Consider the following 23,426-nt stretch of genomic DNA (forward strand, 5'->3'; position numbering starts at 1 on the left):
CAAAACCCTCGTTAACCATTTTATTAAAATTTGAAAAAACGCAGATCTACGCAGTAGTCCAACGAATCGAAGATGTAGTCCAATCGGTACATCAAAATCTGCAACAACATAAAAAAAAAGTTATCAATGTGAACAATACCAATACTTCTACTCACCTACACACATATATACACGCACACACAAACAAACAACCATACACAGACACACACATATATACACAAACACAACAAGATATACACACACACATAAACAGACAAACACACACATATACACGAACTCACACATATACAAACAAAAACACACATATCCAAACACACACACACACAGTTATACACACATACACGAACACATATACACAAACACATATACAAACAAAAACACACATACCCAAACACACATATACACAAACACATATACACAAACACACCCATATATACACACAAACACACACCCATATACACACATATACACATATACAAAAACACACACAAACATCTACACACAAACATATACACAAATACACCCATATATACACAAACATATACACAAAACACATATACACAAACACACCCATATATACACACACACATATAAAAACAAAAACAGACAAAGTCACATACCCAAACACACATATATACACAAACACACATACACAAACACGGTTTCTTTTAAATGCTGCTGGGGAACCCGCTCGATCCACTATATACGGCTGCGCTACAGTGCAGCATTTAAAAGAAACAGGATCCTGACCTGTCCATAGAGTTTAAGGCAGCACAGAGTATTTCAGGAGATGAGCGTGCAGATTCAGTGCTGCTGCGAACTCTGCTCTTACCATTACGTAGCTCTCAGTCTGTTACCTCTCCTCCACTCCTGTCCTCCAGAACACCTTCACATGATTGGCAAGTCACCACGTAATGGTAAGAGCAGAGTTCACAGCAGCACAGAGTATTTCAGGAGATGAGCGTGCGGATCTTGTGCGGGGTGGTGACTTGCCAATCACGTGAAGGTGTTATTGAGGACAGGAGTGGAGGAGAGGTAACAGACTGAGCTACGTAATGGTAAGAGCAGAGTTCACAGCAGCACTGAATCTGCACGCTCCTCTCCTGAAATACTCTGTGCTGCTGTGAACTCTGTTCTTACCATTACGTAGCTCAGTCTGTTACATCTCCTCCACTCCTGTCCTCTATAACACGTTCACATGATTGGCAAGTCACCACCACGCACAAGATCCGCACGCTCATCTCCTGAAATACTCTGTGCTGCCTTAAACTCTGTGGACAGGTCAGGATCCTGTTTCTTTTAAATGCTGCACTGTAGCGTAGCCTTATATAGTGGATCGAGCGGGTTCCCTAGCAGCATTTAAAAGAAACAGGATCCTGACCTGTCCACAGAGTTTAAGGCAGCACAGATTATTTCAGGAGATGAGCACGGGCAGCCGTTCGTTTTTCCGAGCCGTGCTCCCATCATGCACACGACCGTAAAAACACCCGTTATTGCGGGTCGTAATTACGACCCGCAATAACGGGCTCATAGACTTCTGTTACCCACGGGTACCTTTCCGTATTCTCACGGGAAGGTGCCCGTGCCGTTAAAAAAATAGAACATGTTCTATTTTTCTATTTTACGGGCCGTGCTGCTATAATTATAATGACAGCACGGTTCGCAAAAGCGGCCAGCTGCCCGTGGCCGGCCGGCCGTGCTCGTACTTACGAGTCGTAATTACGAGCACGGCCCGTAAAATAAAAAAATAGAACATGTTCTATCTTTTTAACGGCACGGGCACCTTCCCGTGAGAAAACGGGAAGGTACCCGTGGCTAACAGAAGTCTATGGGCCCGCTATTTCGGGTCGTAATTACGACCCGTGATAACGGGTGTTTTTATGGTCGTGTGCATGAGGCCCCGTAATGATGGGTGGCTACATGTGTGCACCCGTCATTACGGCAGCGTTGCTAGGCGACGTCAGTAAGGGTATGTGCACACACCCTAATTACGTCCGTAATTGACGGACGTATTTCGGCCGCAAGTACCGGACCGAACACCCTGCAGGGAGCCGGGCTCCTAGCATCATATTTATGTACGATGCTAGGAGTCCCTGCCTCTCCGTGGAACTACTGTCCCGTACTGAAAACATGATTACAGTACGGGACAGTTGTCCTGCAGAGAGGCAGGGACTCCTAGCATCGTACATAAGTATGATGCTAGGAGCCCGGCTCCCTGCACTGTGATCGGTCCGGTACTTGCGGCCGAAATACGTCCGTCATTTACGGACGTAATTAGTGTGTGTGCACATACACTAAATAGTCACTGTTCAGGGTGCTGAAAGAGTTAACTGATCGGCAGTAACTGTTTCAGTACCCTGGACAGTGACTACCGATCACAGTACCTGTAAAAAAAAAGACGTTCATACTTACCGAGAACTTTCTGCTTCCTCCAGTCCGGTCTCCTGGCCGTTGCCTTGGTGACGCGTCCCTCTCGACATCCGGCCCGACATTCCTTGATGACGATGCAGCCTTGTGAGCGCTGCAGCCAATCACAGGCTGCCGCGGCCTCTGCAGCCAATCACAGGCTGCAGAGGCCTCTGCAGCCAATCACAGGCTGCCGCGTCAGAAAAGGTCGGACTGGAGGAAGAAGAGGGACTCGTCAACAAGACAACGACCGGGTACGTATGAAATGCTTTTTATTTTATTTTTAATCAGCAGCCTCTTTTCTCTATCAGTGATTGATAGAGATAAGTGGCTCCCGATTTGTATAATGTTTTTGACCGGGTTCGGTCAAAACGGGTTCGGCCGAACCCGGTGAAGTTCGGATTCGCTGCGAACCGAACTTTACCGGAAGTTCGGACCGAAACCGGGTTCGGTTGTCCCGGTTCGCTCATCTCTACTGACGAGCAACAAAGTCAATTTGTGCTGACGATCCTGCACAACCTAATCAGGTGAGTCTATCCATATTCACCTCTGGTTTCAACATCTTTACCATCCATACGATATCACCTTAGAGGAGCGCCGTCTCTCTCTTTTTGTTTTTTAAGAAGCATCACTGACTGTGGAAACTTCAGACTGGACTGCAAAACACTTGGATTGATGCCTCTCCACTCTTCCTCCAGACTCTGGGACCTTGATTTCTAAATAAAATGCAAAATTTACTTTCATCAGAAAACAGGACTTTGGACCAGTGAGCAACAGACCAGTCCTTGTAAAGGCTTAGGAAACTTTTGCAGGTGTTTTGTGTGGATTAGATTATTAGAGTGTCACACCATGAGGCTACAATCTTCAACTTTTACCCAATATTCTAAATTTCTGAGAGACTAAGGCCTCATGCACACGACTGTAAAAACTCCCGTTATTACGGGTCGTAATTACGACCCGTAATAACGGGCTCATAGACTTCTATTGGCCACGGGTACCTTCCCGTTTTCTTACGGGAAGGTGCCCGTGCCGTTGAAAAAGATAGAACATGTCCTATTTCAGGCCGTAATAACGGCACGGACAGTCCATAGAAGTCTATGGAGCTCCCGTAATGACGGGTGGCTATATGTGTGCACCCGTCATTACGGCAGCGTTGCTAAGCGACGTCAGTAAATAGTCACTGTCCAGGGAGCTGAAAGAGTTAACTGATCGGCAGTAACTCTTTCAGCACCCTGGACAGTGACTACCGATCAGAATAAAGAGCAACCTGTAAAAAATAAAAGACGTTCATACTTACCGAGAACTTCCTGCTTCCTCCAGTCCGGTCTCCTGGCCGTTGCCTTGGTGACGCGTCCCTCTCGACATCCGGCCCGACGTCCTGGCCGTCCCTGGATGACGTTTCAGCCCATGTGACCGCTGCAGCCAATCACAGGTTAATCACAGGCTGCAGCGGTCACATGGACTGCCGCGTCATCCAGGGATGTCGGGCTGGATGTGAAGAGAGGGACGCGTCACCAAGACAACGGCCGGGTAAGTATGAAGTAGTGCAGTGCTATTTTTCCGCCAAAAACGTGCCCGTAAATACGGGTGGAATACGGGTGACACCGGACCCGTATTTACGCCAGTATTTACGGGTGGGAAAAAATACGGTCGTGTGCATGAGGCCTAAATTTGGGGTTTTCATTAACTGTTAGCCATAATCTTCAACATTAAGCCCCTTCCCCCTGCCTGCATTATGGGCCCTAATGACCAAGCAATTTTTCTAGGTTTTCTATCGTCACATTCTAAGTGCTATAACTTTTTTATTTTCACGTGGACATGGCCGTATGAGGACTTGTTTTTTGCGGGATGAGTTGTATCTTTCAATGGCACTGTTTTGAGGTATATAGGATTTTTTTAATTAACTTTTATTACCTTTTTTTTGGGGGGGATATAAAAAACCACCCAGCAATTTAGCCATTGTTCTATGGATTTTACATTTACGCCATTTACCATGCGGCGTAAATAACATGCTACCTTTATTCTATGGGTCGGTACGATTACGGTGATACCAAATATGTAGAGTTTTTTTTATGTTTTACTACTTTTTACTTTTGGACTAAAATTATTTTATTTTGTATCGCCCCTTTCGAGGAGCCATAACTTTTTTTATTTTTCTGTCAATGTCACCATATGAGGGCTTGTTTTTTGTGGGCCTTCATTGCTACCATTTTGTGGTGCATGGGACTTATTGATTAACCTTTTATTTGGGGGGGAATGGGAAAAAATTTGCAATTGTGTTTTTTTTTTTGTTTGTTTTTAAGGCTTTCACCTTGCGGTTTAAATAATATGTTAACTTGCGGGGATACCATATATTTACTAAATAAAACCATTTATTATGGGAAAAAATGTTTTTGTTTTGTTTTTTAATGTGTACCTTTTTATAAATTTTTATTTCACATTAATTGTTTTTTTCAGTCTCACTAGGAGACTTCACTATGCGATCTTTAGATCGCAAATATAATCCTTTGGTATACTTCCTATACCAGAGCATTACTGCCTGTCAGTGTAAAACTGACAGGCATCTATTAGGCCATGCCTGTGGCACGTCCTAATATGTTTATAGCTAGAGCAGACCTGCTTTTATTTATGACATTTTTTTCATTTTTAAACATAAATGCCAAAGCAGTTAACAGATGCAGTGTAAGGGTTCGTTCACATCTGCGCAGGGCTCCGTTCTGATGTTCCGTTTAGCTTTCCATTAGAACAGAGCAGTGACTGAAACAAGCTGAAATCATAGGTTTCCGTTAGAATCCCCAGTGGCTTCAATGGTGACGGATCCGGTGCAAATTGTTTCCGTTTGTCTCAGTTGTGCAAGGGTTCCATCGTTGTGACGGAATCAATACCGTAGTCGAATGCCAAAACGGAGCCCTGACGCAGATGTGAATGAGGCCTAAACTTCATTTTATGCATGGAGCATGCAGCTCTGCATCCTCTTCACTGCAGAATCTCTGGGGGGAAGAAAAATCTTGTATGGGATATTATGAAAGAAATAATTTTTGATATATTATAGTAGGACACACATGTATATGTATAATGTGTTCCTATAGGAATGCTATAAGCTTTAACATCAATATGTTACAAAATCTGCTGTATTTGGTGAAATCTATAGATAATATAATGTCTATGAAGCCTGGCAGAACATCTACTGATCTACTGAGCTCGACAAAGATCTGACAGGTTGGATTTTTACCTGTACAATCTTCTTGTTTGGCTTTAGATGTGTCTCAGATATTTATCTGATATAGCATGCAAGTTTAGTGAAGCAGAACATGAATATTAGTGAGGGTAATCACATCTAGTAGTGTTCTTCTAAACACCCTTCTTGACCCCTTTTGAAATATACAGTAACTGTTTATACCCTATCATGAAAATCTGTAACTTGCACTGCAGGACGGAGTCAGAGATCCCTTTTTGGGCCAGTATTTTTGAGCCAGTATTTATGATGCTTATACAGCGCCAACATATTCCGCAGCGCTGTACAGAAGTTGTCATTACTCACTGTGCCCAGTGTGGCTCACAATAGTCCCATTCAATATGTTTTTTTTTGTAGTGTGGGAGGAAACCCATGCAAACATGAGGAAAATATACAACTTCCATGCAAATGTTACTCCTGTAAGGAGACAGTGCTAACAAGTGAGCCACCGTGCTGCCCAAAGTTCTATTGGGGCTGTAATATGTATCAGTACTACATGAATCTGTAATACAGTCATGTGCAGAATGCCTCAAAAACATCTATTATCAGTGACCAAATCTTTACCAGTGTCATGATCCCTTTACACGGCGGATATGGGCCGTAAAAACGAGCACCGATCGATGAAGAGCTATGATCGGTTATATATGGGGAAGAGTGATCGTTACTACAATCGTTCATCCCCATATGTTCCATTATGTCGGCAGCACATCTCCCTGTTTACACGGGGAGATGTGCTGCCAACTAGCGACCATTATATTGGCCTCATAAGCATGCAAATCACCCAAAAAACGCATGAATTCTCATTCATCAGCTGATCGTTGCCCAGGACAATGATCAGGACCAGTGCTTACATGAGCACTCATTTGCCCGTGTAAAAGGGCCTTAAGACCAGCCAAAACCTTGAGCCGAATGTACATCTGATAGCACTGCATGATGAAATACAACTGGAGGATGTAGTGATCACATAACGGAGGCGGTAACAAGCTCCTCCCATCAATATAGCTGACAATATGGGATAATAGTTCATGAACAGAAGGAGTTTTTTAACCAACTAATGTTGACGTTTTATTGTATACCATTGTGTACAGAGCTCTGGAAGTATAGTTTAAAATATGAGTTTTATTACTGTGTTTTATATGTATTTGATAGTATTGGTATTTTTAAACTTTGTATGGCATATTGTACATAAAATGAAAGATATAAGAAGTAAAAACCTATTTTATGAATTTTCCTATAAAATGATGAATGAGTCGAAATACAATGATGTCACATTCACTCCATATGCCATCAGCGATTATCCTTCTTTTAGTCAGCTCAGCATATAGCATGTCTTCTAATTCTCTCTAGCTTTACTTCAATTATTAACTTCAATTTCAAGCCGTATTCTGGGTAACAATTAAGGTAAAGTGTTCGTCTATGGATTATGGCACTGATAGTCCTGGATACATTCCAATCATAAAAATGTTCTTTTATAACTAAGCATTGCTAAATACAGGAAATGTGATGTCATAAATCATTGGATGGTGATTGACAGATGGACCTGCGGGTGCTGCCAGAGAAGAACCAGCAAGTGGTTTAAAAATAATTCAATCAAATTCTGGGACTCTACTGTACAATGAATACTAAACATAACATGAATTTCTTTTATACTAGACATCTGATGATGGATCAAGATAGAAGCTTTTCAAAACTGAAATTTCATGCCCACATCCTAGTATTATTGTCTTTATTGCATGGACAGATAATGCATTATATTTATCTTTCAATTTTTTTTATTTAAAAGCTGAAATATATGCCTGGTTAGAACAATCTTGAGATTTATTAAAGGGTCTTTCTTAGATTTAAATACAAAGGTCTACTTTTTTTTTTTTTACCAAAACATTGCTAGTTGTGAATGGGCTTTTTATGGTATTGCAGCATTGTGCCATTAAAGTAAGTGGACTTAAGCTACAATACCAGAAACAGCCCATCTACACTAACTTCCGCTCAGCATAATCCCCCATACGATGTACTGTCATACAGTGCACAAATAACTACTCTACACAGTGTCTAGATATATGCCCAACACCGTATAATTCCAAACATTGGCCAAACAACCCTTCCAAACAGATGTCTAAATAATAATGTCATACAAATAATATAAATTATTTGTCCAGGTTGGGGGCTGTTTTGTATACTAATGACCAATGAACCGGATAGGTCATCAGTATTTGATCATCGGTGGAGATACAACACCCGGACCTCGCACCGATCAGCTGTTCTGGCTGCCTCCAGTTGTCGTAAGCTATGCAGGGGTCGGTGCCAGAAGCAGAAGGATTCGACCACTGTATAGCGGCCCAAAATAGCTTGAACCTGAAGTTTGTGTAGTATTTTCTTTTACTTAACACAGAAATATATAATCTTATAACAGCGCTTATTAGCTATGCACAATGTGGTGATAATCAAGAACAAAAAACAAATCTCATGACAAAACCCACACATTTGGGGGCATGAAATCATCTACGGAACAAAGTGAGATCAGACAGAACATTGAGTGTCTCCACCAGTAAGATGGAAGAGTAAAGAAATTCCAAGAATAACAGATGTTTATTTGACTCTATTGTCGTCCAAAGTTAAATAAGCAGAAAGGTTCTGCTGCTTCCGTACTGCGCACAAGTTGTTGATGTTTACTTTTTAGAATAACATGTTGCTCGTTTTTTACTAGTGCAATAATTTATGTTCTGCAGCAAAAGTTCATTGCTCTACCCAGAAAATGACCGTTAAGAAATTGCCTGACTTTCTGCAAGTAACAGACCATTTTATAAATTTATCTATCTATATTAAGAGCTAGATTTAGGGTAGGAACACACAGGGTGAAGACGCTGCGTACAAGTACACAATGTATCCATCCTGGAACCCGCAGGGAATTCCCTCTGACAAACCACACCAAATTGCTGAAATACTGCAGGAATAGAAAAAAAAGATTATACTTACCACCCACGCATTGTCATGGCGACGCGTCCCTCTCTTCTGAGCATAGCCCGGCCTCCTGGGATGATGCTGTAGTCCATGTGACCGCTGCAGCCTTTGACTGGCTGCAGCAGTCACATGGGATGAAACATCATCTCAGAAGGAAAGGCTGCGCTCAGAACAGAGAATCGTGTCGCTAGGACAACGGCCGGATCTAAGTGTTAGCTTTTTTATTCATTTTAACTCCCTTTTTTTTGTTTTTTTCTTTCATTTGCGATTTTTGCAGCGAAATTGCAGTGTTTCCGCTGCAAAAGTTTCAACACATGTTGCGGGTTTTACCTCCACATTGAATTCAATAGGGGAAAACCCGTAATAGAAGCGCAGCGATTCCGCAAGATAAATTGACATGCTGCAGATTAAAAGGCAGCACCGCAGGTCAATTTATAAAAGTTCTTTCTGCACTTTTTTTATGCGACGTATTTTGACAGCGACGTGTACAGTTACACCTCGTGGGAACAGAACACCGTAAAACCCATTGCAAACAATGGGCAGATGTTTGTAGGCATATTAGGCTATGTTCACACGGGGTATTTTGCCGAGTTTTTTTACGCGGAAACCGCGTCGCAAAACTCGGCAAAAATGGCCCGAGAACGCCTCCCATTGATTTCAATGGGAGGCGTCGGCGTCTTTTTCCCGCGAGCAGTAAAACTGCCTCGCGGGAAAAAGAAGCGACATGCCCTATCTTCGGGCGCTTCCGCTTCTGACCTCCCATTGACTTCAATGGGAGGCAGGAGAAAGCGTATTTCTCGCTGTTTTATGCCCGCGGCGCTCAATGGCCGCGGGCGAAAAACGGTGCGATAATTGCCGCGAAAATCGGCGTGCAGGGAGAGGAATATCTGCCTCAAAGTTCCAAACGGAATTTTGAGGCAGATATTCCTCCCCCAAAATACTCCGTGTGAACATAGCCTTAGGGGCTTTTTTTCTGGCGTAATTTGAGGCGTAAAACACCCGAATTACGTCTGAAAACACTGCGTGTGAACATACCCTAAGGGCATGGCCACAAGTAGCGAATTTGCTCTGGAATTCCGCTGCGGACACTCCGCGGCGGAAATCGGCAGCGGACCCGTTTCTCCATTGTTTTCCACAGCTTTGTGGTTGGGTTCGTTGCACGTTGCGGACAATTCTGCTGCGGAGCATAGGCTGCGGTGGGGAATTTGGTGTCCGCAGCATACAATGGTTGTTGCGGACGTGTGGTGGACCGGTTGCGGAATTTCTCCATTGACTTCAATGGAGATTCAAAATTCCGCAATGAAGTCCGCAGATGTTATGTAGATGTTATGTGTGCTGCGGAGCGTATTGGTTTTTTAACATGACATTTCTTCATTCTGGCTGGACCTATGTATTTCTAGGTCTACAGCCAGACTGAGTAAGTCAATGGGGCTCCCGTAATTACGGGTGACTACGTGTGTGCACCCATAATTACGGGTGACTATGTGTGTGCACCCATAATTACGGGTGACTATGTGTGTGCACCCATAATTACGGGTGACTATGTGTGTGCACCCGTAATTACGGGAGCGTTGCTAGGCGACGTCAGTAAATAGTCACTGTCCAGGGTGCTGAAAGAGTTAAGCGATCGGCAGTAACTGTTTCAGCACCCTGGAAAGTGACTACCGATCACAATATACAGCAACCTGTAAAAAAAATAGAAGTTCATACTTACCGAGAACTCCCTGCTTCTTCCTCCAGTCCGGTTTCCCAGGATGACGTTTCAGTCTAAGTGACGGCTGCAGCCAATCACAGGCCAATCACAGGCTGCAGCGGTCACATGGACTGCCGCGTCATCCAGGGAGGTCGGGCTGGATGCCGAAAGAGGGACGCGTCACCAAGACAACGGCCGGTAAGTATGAAATTCTTTTACTTTTACTAGGGAAAGTGCTGTCCCTTCTCTCTATCCTGCACTGATAGAGAGAAGGGAAGTACTTTCACCTCAATACGCAGCGGCTAGTCCGCATCAATTTAATGCCAATTTTGGGCAGATCCGCCACAGAATCTGCAACGCAGATTCTGTGCGGCATTGATGCGGACAGTTGCGGAAGAATTCCGCTACGTGTGGCCATGCCCTAATAGTATCCTGGTATACTAGTGATTTTGACTGGATGGGCATTAAGTTAGCAGAAAATACATTGGGGAGTATTTTCAATGAAGGAGCAGTTATGATGCTCTCAAAAATCACTAATTTGGACCTCACATGGAAACTAACTGCAATTCAGATCATATTGCCAGCAAGGTTAGCGCTCACAGTTGTGCCTGTTGTCAGGCAGCCACAATAATGCAGTTGGGTGTTGGCTATCAAGCTCACTAAGAAATAATTAGAACAAAGTGTCTCCTTTAATAATGACATTTCTGAGAGCAAGTGTCTGTTTACTTCAATCCAGATGTTTAACAAATTAGTTCCATGTTACACACTATTAGATAACGTAACTCTGCAGTAATTTTGTAAGTTAACCTATTGCTCAGATTTCATGAGCTCTTCATTCTGACATAATGTGATCTTATCTTCAAAGGAAATCTTCAGCTCCTATATTGGATCAATAATTACTACTGACATCCTTTAACCCCTTCAGGACTGAGCCTGTTTTGGCCTTGAGGATGAAGTTGATTTTATCAAATCTGACATGTGTCACTTTATGTGGTAATAACTCCGGAATGCTTTTACCTATCCAAGCGATTCTGAGATTGTTTTCTCGTGACATATTGTACTTTATAGTAGTGAAAAAATTTGGTCGATAAATGCAATATTTATTTGTGAAAAATACCCAAATTTTGAGAAAATTAGCAAAAATGTGAATTTTTCTAAATTTAAATGTATCTGCTTGTAAAACAGGTAGTAATACCACACAAAATACTTACTATTTCACATATCCCATATGTCTACTTTATGTTTGCATCATTTTTTGAACAACCTTTTATTTTTCTACGACGTTACAAGGCTTGGAACTTTAGCAGCAATTTCTCATATTTTCAAGAAAATTTCAAAAGGCAATTTTTTCAGGGACCAGTTCAGTTCTGAAGTGGATTTGAGGGCCCTATATATTAGAAAGTCCCCATAAATCACCCCATTCTGAAAACTGCACCCCTCAAAGTATTCAAAACAACATTCAGAAAGTATTTTAATCTTTTAGGCGTATCACAGGAATTACAAATTTCATTTATTTTGCCAAAATTAATTTGTAATACATTTTTTTTCCATAACACAGAAGGTTTTACCCGAGAAATGCAACTCAATATTTATTGCCCAGATTCTGCAGTTTTTAGAAATATCCCACATGTGGCCCTAGTGTGATAATGGACTGATACACCGGCCTCAGAAACAAAGGAGCTCCTAGTGAATTTTGGGCCCTCATTATTATAATATATTTTAGGCAACATGTCAGGTTTGCAGAGGTCTTGTGGTGCCAAAACAGTGGAAACCCCCTAAAAGTGACCCCATTTTGGAGGTCTTATCTGTTGCGGGACAATCTGTAGTTTTTATTAGTACCGTTTTTGGGTACATGCGATTTTTTTATCACATTTTATTCCATTTTTGGCAAGCAAGGTGACCAAAAACCATCAATTCTGACAGTTTTTTATTCTTTTTTTTTTACGGCGTTCACCCTGGGATATAAATTAAAATTTTACTTTATTTTTTTACGGGTCGATACGATTACGGCGATACCATATGTATATATTTTTTTTATGTTTTGCAGTGTTTGCACAATAAAATAACTTTTTTATAAAATAATAATTTTTTTGTGTCACCATAATGTGAGAGCCATAACTTTTTTATTTTTTAGTCAAAAAAGCTGTGTAAGGGCTTGTTTTTTGCGGGACGGGTTGTAGTTTTTATTGCTACTATTTTGGGGTACATGCGACTTTTTGATCACTTTTAATTCTTTATTTTGGGAGTGGTGGTGACCAAAAAAATTGTAATTCTGGCATTCTTTTTTTACTTAGTTTTTTTTGCAATGTTCACCGTGCGGGAAAATTGATATTATAGTTTTATAGTTTGGGTCGTTACGAACGCTGTGATACCAAATATGTGTACTTTTTTCAACGTTTACATTTTTTTCCTATAATAAAAGTCTTATTATAGGAAAAAAAGCAGTTCTTGTTTATGTCACTTTTATTTTTACACTTTTATAAAACATTTTTTTTTCCTTTTTTTTAAACTTTTTTGTTGTCCCATTTGGGACAGCTGCTAGTGTAATGTGTTCTAACTGTCATTGTGACATGACATTCACTCTGACAGAAAGCCTATAGGCTTCCGTACATGGCAGCCCGGAGGTCATCGTCTGACCCCTGGTTGACATGACAACCATAGGCAGCCCCCGAAATTGCATGTGGGGGCTGCCGATCTGCCGCATCTAAGGGGTTAATTGCCGAATTCAGGGGCAGCGGGGAGAGCAGGGAAGACACCCTGCACAGTTAACCGCCGCTGCGGTGTAGCGGCGCACAGCTGTTAACTGTTAATGCGCAGACGTAACTGCACGCCCAGGTGCGCAAAGATGCTGCTCACCTGGACGTGCATGTACGCCAAGGTGCGCGAAGGGGTTAAAGAGAACCTGGCAGCTCTCCTGACATGTATGTTTTAGAAAATAATTGTATTCCCCATGAAATAACAATTCTGGAACATCTTTTTTTAGGACTCTATGTTGTGTCGTTCCTCTGTTATTCCTCCTAAAATGTTATGAATAAATTGACAGCTGGGTGTTACCAGGCGGGGGGGGGGTGTCGCTACACAGACAGACACTGTCCAATCCCTCCTTACAGGTCAGATTGTGTAGGGACACGCCCCTTTGACAATGAGAATGGTAACACCCAGTTCTCAATTTATTCAAAAAAAATTTGTATAAATATCTCTGCAATTTCTAACTTAGGAATTGTCACGTAGCGAGTTAGTAGACCCACTAGGCTGTACCACCGTAGCATGGAGGCAGCTGGCTAAACAACAGGAAACCCCAGCAATACAATGTCCCGCACAAGGGTACCTGGATAATCCAGACAGTGGCCACAGCTCTGGCACTGATGGAGATGGGTGCAGCAGATAACGCCAAACGTGGCGGATGACACAGATGCCGCAGGTTGCGCCAGACGTGGCAGATTCCTCTGGACGTGGCAGATGACACAGGACGTGGCGGATTCCTCTGGACGTGGCAGATGACACAGGATGTGACGGATTCCTCTGGATGTGGCAGGTGACACAGGACGTGGCACGACTAGATACTAAAGGCACAGCACGGGAAATAGGAACAGGTAATAAGGCACGGGTATCAGCTGGAACGGGATACACTAAGGGCATGACCACACGTGGCGGAATTGCTCTGGAATTCCGCTGCGGACAGTCCGCAGCGGAAATCCGCAGCGTACACGTTTCTCCATTGCCTTCCACAGCTTTTTAATAGGGTTCGTTTACACGTTGCGGACAATTCCGCAGTGGAGCATAGGCTGCGGTGCGGAATTTGGTGTCCGCAGCATACAATGGTTAACCACAGAAAAAAAGTGGGACATATAACAAGATTAAAAACTCAAAAAATGGCCATACTCACAAATTGGGCAGGTATAATCCCAACAGGACGCAGCCAGGTCAAAAATGCTGCTGAAGGAAAGTGCTCAGGCGTGTTAAATAATAATAGCCACTCCCACTAGCCTTGAGGGGAGTGGCGTGTGGTGCATGGGATATGTAGTAAAAAGTCAATGAATAGTGTATAATGTGCAAGTAGTAATAATATGTGTGATATATAGGGGGCAGTACTGAGTATAGTGAGTGGTGAATAAAGTGTAAAATATAGGGGGCAGTACTAAAAGGGTCAGGAATGTGAGTGATGCATGAAATGTGGGTGCAGTGTGTAAAACATGGAGGGCTAATGGGTAAATCATGAGGCACAGCCTATATAGCCTGGTAGCAGCCTATTTGTAACGCCATGATAGTACATAGAGCGGGCTGCCCTGCTTGCTATGCCAGACCGCAACGCACCATGCTCTCCCAGCATTGAAAACCTGGCTGCGTCCAAAAAGTTGTAAATATAATACAAGTAAACATGGAAAATACATGCGGTATTGGTTGTAATTTTGGCCAAAAGAACGCAAACTCGCAATCCTCGTCACGGATCCCCACACTTGCGAGTCCCAAACTGGAACTTTTCATTCCAAACTTGAAGCTAACCACAGCATACAATGGTTGTTGTGGACGTGTCGCGGACTTGTTGCGGACTCATTGCGGAATTTTTCCATTGACTTCAATGGAGAGTCAAAATTCCGCAATGAAGTCCGCACATGTTATGTGTGCTGCGGAGCGTATTGGTTTTCCTAACATGACATTTCTTTATTCTGGCTGGACCTATGTATTTCTAGGTCTACAGCCAGATTGAGGAAGTCAATGGGGCTCCCGTAATTACGGGAGTGTTGCTAGGCGACGTCAGTAAATAGTTACTGTCCAGGGTGCTGAAAGAGTTAAGCGATTGGCAGTAACTGTTTCTGCACCCTGGACAGTGACTACCGATCACAATATACATCAACCTGTAAAAAAAATAGAAGTTCATACTTACCGATAACTTCCTGCTTCTTCCTCCAGTCCGGCTTCCCAGGATGACGTTTCAGTCTAAGTGATGGCTGCAGCCAATCACGGGCCAATCACAGGCTGCAGCGGTCACATGGACTGCGGCATCATCCAGGGAGGTCGGGCTGGATGCCGAAAGAGGGACGCGTCACCAAGACAACGGCCGGGTAAGTATGAAATTCTTTTACTTTTACTAGGGAAAGTGCTGTCCCTTCTCTCTATCCTGCACTGATAGAGAGAAGGGAAGTACTTTCACCTCAATACGCAACGGCCAGGTCGCATCAATTTAATGTCCATTTTATGCAAAGCCGCAACAGAATCTGCAACGCAGATTCTGTGCGGCATTGATGCGGACAGTGGTGGAAGAATTCCGCCACGTCTGGGCATGCCCTAAGGGACCATTTGCAAGACAGACTGGGAAAACTAACAATGCTCAGGCAAGGATCAGAAGGCCTGAGGTCTTCTTATAGACCAGGAAATCGTGGCAGTTGATGATGATGACGATTTCCTTTGTGCGCGCAGAGGCCCTTTAAGACCGGGCACGAGCGTGCGCATGCACCCTACGGGACACAGCAGACCAGAGCGGAATGGAACGCTGGCGTCTCCTAGGAAGGAAATGGGGACCAGCGCTCACGGATCCATGGCTGCGGGTGTCGGGAGGTAAGTAAACCCGACGGCCCGCGGCCATGGACGCTACAGGAATAACTAAGGAATGGCATACAGCAAGAAAATATTTTCCTGAATTGTTATTTAAGGGGGAATACAAGTTTTAACTAAAACAGACATGTCAGGAGAAGTGACAGGTCCTCTTTAGAATTTGGTGCAGGACAAAATAACACTACATACAGATATTTTGAGGAATTTAATAACCTTTCTACGCCAGTTTTCTGGCGTAGAAAAGTAAAATATTCGTTGAAAATTGCAACTTTTTAATCTTTTATGCCGGTTGACACTTTTTGAAAAAGGGCATGGTTTACAAAAAGGTATAAATTAATTTTAATTTGCACTAGAAAACTCGCAAAATTATAGCGGAAATCTACACCAGCTTCCATAAATTTCACTCTGTGGGGCATAGCAAGGTAGAGGCACGTGCCAGGCACCGTACCTTTGCCCCCAAGATTGGACTACCCCATGGGTCAATAAAAATATAAGCAAATAAATAAAAAATACATATGCTCGCATCACCACTCCTCTTCTCCTCTTCTCCCCTCCGATTCCCCCCAGGCTCTCACTACCGGCCGCAGCTGATACAACATACTTACCAGGCAACGCCAGGATGTTGTATGCGATGCAGAACTGTTGACATTTAATGCTGCATCGCATACAAGTCCCTGGCACTGCTTGACGTCATGACCTTGTATGAGCCACAGCATGCTGAAGGGACCCGGAGGGAAGAAGTGAAAAAGAGCCGTGAGGTGAGCATCCATTAGATGTCTGAGGGGGGAGAATAGATGGCACACAGCCACGATCGTTGCGCCACAATTGTGGTGCACGGCCAGCAGAAAGATGTAACAGATTTATTTCGAGGCGTGCACCTCTTAATAAATCTACTGCATCTTATTTCAGTGAAGAAGAAAACTAAGACTGGCGTATGAAAAGCTAGCCTTAGTAAATCCGTCCCATAGCGTTTTGAAAAGGAACGCTTCCCAACCGATTCTTAATAAATGGGTCCCAATGTACTAAGTTCAATGTGGGCACTGCGGCTTTCTCTGTTATGATGCCACTGTAGTTGGCTCTGTTAGGAGCTCTCTGCTGAGGGGACTGTGGTTGACATGCAATATGAAGGTATATGTCTGGCGTGGTTATGAATGGTATTGTGGTTGTCTCCGTTATGAAGCAATCAGCTGCTTGTGTCATGGGGTCATTTTTAATAGCTGGAATGCTATTAGACGATTACTTTTGAGGAGCTTTATATTGTTGAAATGCAATGTGCAAACTGGGCTTACAGCCATCATGACAAGGTTGAGAGATAAGGGGCCCATGGCCTTTATGGCTTACGGACCTGGACCCAGTTTTCTTCTGAAAAGTACCATTAACATTCCAAAATGTACTGTATATGTAAAATCTGTAGATAACTCCAATATTAAGGTAATGATCATGGGGGTAAAATTCTTCTGGTTATCCTGTCACAAATAACACGGCCTTTGATTTCTCCATAGCCTGAAATGGTTAATAAGGGAACAATATATCACGTTTAACAACACAGAAAACTGAAATAGGATGGGCTTTAGATTTAGTAAAGTATGATGGAATCCCATTTTTCAGAGTGACAGCAAAGCTTTAGGCCGTTCACAAATCAATAAAGGTGAACAATTATCTGGATTGTACATAATAGTTTTGATTTTTTTTCCATCATACAGTAACTGCCAACATATCACATTAAAAATAGTGTGTCCTTTTAAATGTGGTCCCTTTAATAGTCACATCTGAAATACTGGAAGGAAATTCAAGGACATTTAACTCTCTAGATAAAAAATTTGCTTTGGAATAAAAAAAAAAAGTTCCTATTTTTTACTCACGGTTTATGGGGATAATCTCTTTACGTTTGTTTCAGGGTCATTGTGATGCTGTAATCATTTTTTATTTTACTTTTTGAAAACTGTCACACAATTGCCACCAAAACTTTGGTTGCTAAATAGTACGGAATGAATTATTTACTCAGCAATTCAGGGCTTGGCTCAGTCTGAAGGCGGACTTAAAATATTTGTTGTTACAGGACACAGAGATCTCTCACTGAATGGGAAAACTAGCGACGTCCTGTACTGTATCCAGTTATGAGGCTCCTTAGTTACATGTATGCATTGGCTCTTTTATACCCTTATTATGGATGTCACTGTTCTAGCAGCATTTATATCTGTCAGGGAAGAGATGCGGAGCATGTTCCCAAGGATATTCCCAAAAATGCTTCAGAAGTGTAAGTGTAAAACTTCGCTCTAAGAGAAAGGACGACCGCAAAACATATGCAATCTGATTATATACATATTTATGTTATGCCATTTTGTTTGTTTAAAGAGATGTAGCAAAGTTGAGTTTGTTATTTAATTTTTCATGGCTGCATTTCTTGTGTATTGAGATATTGTAAGAGGTTTATCTGCAGCCCTATGTAAAAATTTCTAATAACACATTGTAGCGTGACCATGAGTTGTGACAAATGATAAAGTCAGCTCTGCTACATCTGATCAAGCTTATTATAGTGTAATTAGAATATTAGCACTGATCTAAATGATGATTATTAATGTAGAATTATTTTATTATTGGTTGATGTAATTATTATTATATAATGTTATAAAGATAGTTATTATATTATAATATTTACTTATATTCAAGGATATAATATTTAAAGGTTTGACGTGAGTAGCAGAATCTTTGTAAGATATTTATATCATCGCCCAGAGATCTTTAAAATTGCATAGGAAATGCCCTATAAATAAATTATATAAAAAGGCAAAGGAAAGCAGAGTGTCAGCATGGGCGGCTATGCAGAAATTCAGTAAGCACAGAATTAGGAGGTAAATAAGTTGATGAAATATTCGGTGTACTTACGCTAAGAAAATGCTAATCCTTTTATTTGCAAAAATATATGCAAAACACTTTTAGACTATTAACAACATCATAGGAAATCAAAAATGGAAAACCTGCTGGCACACTGAGATTTTCCATGGGATTTCTTAAATCCCCTGTAATTTATGTGCGGTTTTCAAATACCCAAAGCAGGTTGTAATACTTTTGTGAGTCACAACAAGGAACAGGAAACATTTTACCAGTGTGTACAAATATTAGTAAAGTCAAAGGCTGCAAAGAGTAGAAGTGACATTATTGACATTAGGCAAGAGCTGTGTAGTTGGTAGCCCTGAGGTTGGCCATATAGCTTCGCTTAGTAGGATCTACATTCATGTGGTAGACATGACTTGCTGACCATAGAATGGTATACGTTGCTGTTATAGTACACCAGCATTGGTGGACTTTCTCATACATGGTGGGAAGATATTCAATGGAGATGATTTACCCTCAAACGTAATGAATGACCTTTAAGACTTGACAGATGTGTTCTTGGTGCTGAATGCCAAAGATATTTCATAGAAGCTTTCTACCATTCATAAATGTTATTCAGATCCCAATGACTGCAGTTATGACAATCTTGACTATACAAAGAGCACTCCTTCCCTTGTTGGACCCTCTCTAACAATATTAGGCAAATAATTTGTTCCTTAAAGTTCATCATAAGTTTACTGGTACACCCCTAGCTGCAGACTGTCCCATTGTAGATGCTAGTTATTTTGGCACCTTCCTGTCTTCTGATTCAGGTCCTTCTTTCTCCTGCAGCAGACACAATACTTAGGTGCCCTAAGGTCTCCTGAAGTTCCCTGGGCTCAGAAGTTTTTGTTTCGTCTATGGGCTAATATCCTGGGCCATCTTGCTTCTTACCATAATATAATGTATAATAGCAGAATACAAATGTGTCAATGTCTGAGGCAAGGTATAGGACCTAAATACTGTATGTTGATGAGAAAACTGTATGGACGGCTTAAAGAAATAAGTTGTATGAACTAAACCAGTGAGCAACCCAACTGGTACAGATGTAGCAAAGTTTTACTTGAATGATAAGTTGCTGCAACAAAAGTCAATAAAAAAGTAAATTTAAAGTTTCTTGCCACAGTGTATTTTATGTGTTAAGAGTCAAGTAAATGATTGCTTGCACTCTATGAGCGGAAGCAGCATTTGGCATGAGCTATATAGTATGTGTGTTGTAGCCCTGAGATATAGGGCATAAAGCACCACTCAGTGGGAATGTAAATTTATGTGGTATTATTTTCTGACCATGGAGTGGGATCTGTCGCTGGATTAGTGGACATGACGCTACTACATATAAGGCTCTCTCTCACATGTTCAACCCTCTATAAAAATGTAAGACTGGTCATATCATCATTAAAATCCCTAGGTGGTTTTCTGGTCCACACCCTGCGGTAAGCAGTTCCTTCTATATGTCACTTCTATTGGGACTGACCAACTGTCAGTGTTTTGGATCTGGTTCTTCTAGTTCCTGCAGAACATACAGCACATGATGTGCTATGCGGTCTCCTTTTGGAGTGGAGTGTGTGTGGTCAAAGACCCTTTCAAATCTCTCTATGATCTGAACTCCATATTACTCTATATTGATCAGGAAATAGTATGAGGAACTAGGAGGAATATGTTGAAAGAATAAAATCAATGTGGAACCCAACTTTCTGCTACATAAAGCATTGGGTCTTTTTCTACCACCCCCTCCCATGTTGGCTGCTAACATTGAGTAGCATCCAACGAACATATAAGGAGGACCTGTATCTTTCCTGCATCACTCTCTTATTTTTTTCTTGGCTTGGCAAGTTACTGTTATGGAGCAGGTCGGGGGGAGCATATGTTCACAAGTTTCTTGATTGGCCCTTACGAGAATACATGTACATACATATTCCTCCATAAGATTAGGACTGTGCTATATAGAATTTCAGTAGCCTGTAGCTCATACAGTACTTCAGCGTCTACTGCTTCTCCAGTGGTAGCAGGGGAAGTTGTCATTCTTTAGGAGCCTTACACACCAGCGTGTTTGGTCCGTGATATACGGTCCGTATTTCGGACGCATTTCCCGGACCGAACAGACTGCAGGGAGCCGGGCTCCTAGCATCATAGTTATCTATGATGCTAGGAGTCACTGCCTCTCCGTGGGACAACTCTCCGTACTGTAATGATGTTTTCAGTACGGGACAGTTGTCCCGCAGCAAGGCAGTGACACCTAGCGTCATAGATAACTATGGTGCTAGGAGCCCGGCTCCCTGCAGTGTGTTCGGTCCGGGAAATGTGGCCGACGTACGCACCGTATATAACGGACCAAACACGCTCATGTGTAAGGCTCCTTACAGTCTTCTCTGCTCAGTTTTTCTTCTCTTAGGCTTCATGTACACGACCCATAATTACGGGCACGGCGGCCGCGGACGGCCACGGACTGCCTGCCGTTTTTACGAGCCGTGCTCCCATTATAAAGTATAGGAGCACGGTCCGTAAAATGAAAAAATAGGACATGTCCTATTTTTTTCAGCAGGTTTCTACGGCACAGAGAACCTCCTGTAGACTTATGGGAAGATGTCCGTCGGCCATAGAATAGAATAGGCCCGTAATTCCGTGCGATTTTAAGACCGTGTGCATGGGGCCTAAATCTGGTGAAACTTCACATTAAATTGCAGTCCTCTGCTGAAAACAATTGGTGGATTACCAGAGTTTTTGGATTATCAAATGCCAGATTACATTAATTTCACTATATTATTCACTCTATTGTAATTTATACCACACACCTTAAAGGCGTATTCCAGGAAACAAATATTATTCTTTGTATAATGAAAAGTTATATTACTTTACAATATACTTTCTATATTCATTTCTCAGTTTTCAATATCTTGATTTTTGTTTACTACCAGTGGCTAAAAATCTGGATAAAACATGCAAAAAGTATATTGCAACATTTTATAACTTATCATTAAACAAAAAATAACATGTATTTGCTGAAGCCAGTATCCCTTTAAAAGAGTCATGTATCAATGCAATTATGTAAGTGCATTGAAAAAAATGTACGTTAATCATGAATGCTGTATGTACTAATACCCACCGCCACTTTTACAGACACAAAAAATTTTTCTTTGTGTTGCCAAAAAAAGAGGTTCAGCCTTTACAGTTTCAAAAGTGTGAGGGTTCCCTAAAAGTTCTCAGAAATGTTATTCATAGAAACATGGTGGTGGGCAGCATCTGGTGAGGCTTAGCATTGTTTAATAGTGAGGGTGATACTACCCAACATGCGCACACTGCATTGGGGACTACAGCTCTAACTACCCTGCCCCCCAGAACACTGTACCACTCATCCGGTCTTTATACATGAGCCTTTATATATTCTTTTGCGTTATGTGCTGCCTCGGCCAGTATATTACTATTGTGTAATATACTGGCCGAGATAAATATGCCCTTTCACATGCAAGAACTTGGATAATACTAAATAAGAAAGTAGGTTTTGGAAGAGACCATGCGATTTATGCAATATCGTTCAAAGGTATGTTTATATTGGACAAGTGATAGTTCATGGGCTTCTTTCCCAGAAAGTACATGTGCTATGTTTCTAGATTATTTAAAAAAAAAAAAAGAGTTGAAAATAAAAACACTTCCCCCATATGATATTTATATGTTTTCTTTTTCTAATCGAAATGTGTTGACAAGTGTGTCCCTTAAAGACTAATTCCACTACAAAAGATCCCATTTAACAATCTAACAAAACCCCTCGCTCTATGCACAACAGTCTTTTTTTAATTATTATCTGCAGGTTATTCCCTTTTTCAAGCTCATGTCCTCCCAATATATCCCAGGACTGGGCGCCATCCTCCATACCTGCTTCTGGATTCATTTTAATGTTGTTAGCGATTTGCTTTTCTGTGGATAATTTTGCTGGCTTGATTTCATTTTTATATTTACATTGAGATCTTTGTAAGTCTGGAATTCTTTTTCTGAACGCGCAGCCTTCAATGTTTTAAATGCTTTTTGTTTTTGTCTTATTATATTCAGTAATTCCCTATTGATCCATATTGGTTTCCTTTTATTCCTAGAAATTTAGTTACCAGAGGGTATAAACTTACTACATGATTCATATAATATATCTTTAAAATCTCCGCATTAAGCTTAAGTATCGCTATTTACCATTACATGATTTTTGCTTTCCTAAAGTCCCAGGTATTTGTATTTCCCCTTCGTACTGTAATTGAAAATTATATTAAAACTTACCATATTGTGGTCACTATTGCCCGAATGCTCCCGGACCTCCACATCTGATATTGTGTCTAGTCTATTAGATAAGACCAGATCCAGCACATTATCCCCTCTGATTTATCAACCAACTGAGCGAAATAATTGTCTTGAATTGTGTATGAAAACTTCCAGCTTTTAGCACATCCAGCGGCCTCTATGACCCTATTAATGTCAGAATAGTAATAATCCCCCATTATAAGGACCTCATTATTACTTGCTGCCATTTCTATTTGTTGCAGTATTTCATCCTCCGCCTGTTCCACTATGTTTGATGATTTATAACTAACTTCAATTAGTCCTTATTTATTCCTAGACACCTCCCTACTTTGCCCCCACTAAATCCCCATTAACCCCTGCTGTAACACACTCCCTATCTAATCTGTCTAACCCCACTTTTGTATCCCTGCCCTCCCACCCCCAGAT

The 23,426-nt window shown here is 41.7% G+C and overlaps 1 protein-coding gene and 1 long non-coding RNA gene across 5 annotated transcripts in view; one reads left to right on the forward strand and one right to left on the reverse strand.

Annotated features, from left to right (window-relative positions):
• Positions 1–23,251, reverse strand: LOC142760175 (uncharacterized). Its single transcript, XR_012883260.1, has 3 exons — positions 22,980–23,251; positions 2,954–3,122; positions 1–98 (listed from the first exon to the last, which is right to left on the reverse strand). It is a non-coding gene; the product is annotated as an uncharacterized LOC142760175 (long non-coding RNA).
• The window catches only part of FSHR (follicle stimulating hormone receptor), a 136,809-nt gene continuing 131,220 nt past the window's right edge, over positions 17,838–23,426 (forward strand). For 3 of the 4 annotated variants that reach the window (XM_075863185.1, XM_075863186.1, XM_075863187.1), the window contains exon 1: positions 17,838–18,102. In XM_075863185.1, coding sequence (XP_075719300.1) covers positions 17,963–18,102 — 140 coding nt within the window. In that variant the 5' untranslated portion in view covers positions 17,838–17,962. The remainder of the gene's footprint in view (positions 18,103–23,426) is intronic. The other variant, XM_075863188.1, reaches the window with a different exon arrangement.

This window comes from Rhinoderma darwinii, chromosome 4, assembly GCF_050947455.1.
Source record: "Rhinoderma darwinii isolate aRhiDar2 chromosome 4, aRhiDar2.hap1, whole genome shotgun sequence".
Taxonomy (NCBI): domain Eukaryota; kingdom Metazoa; phylum Chordata; class Amphibia; order Anura; family Rhinodermatidae; genus Rhinoderma; species Rhinoderma darwinii.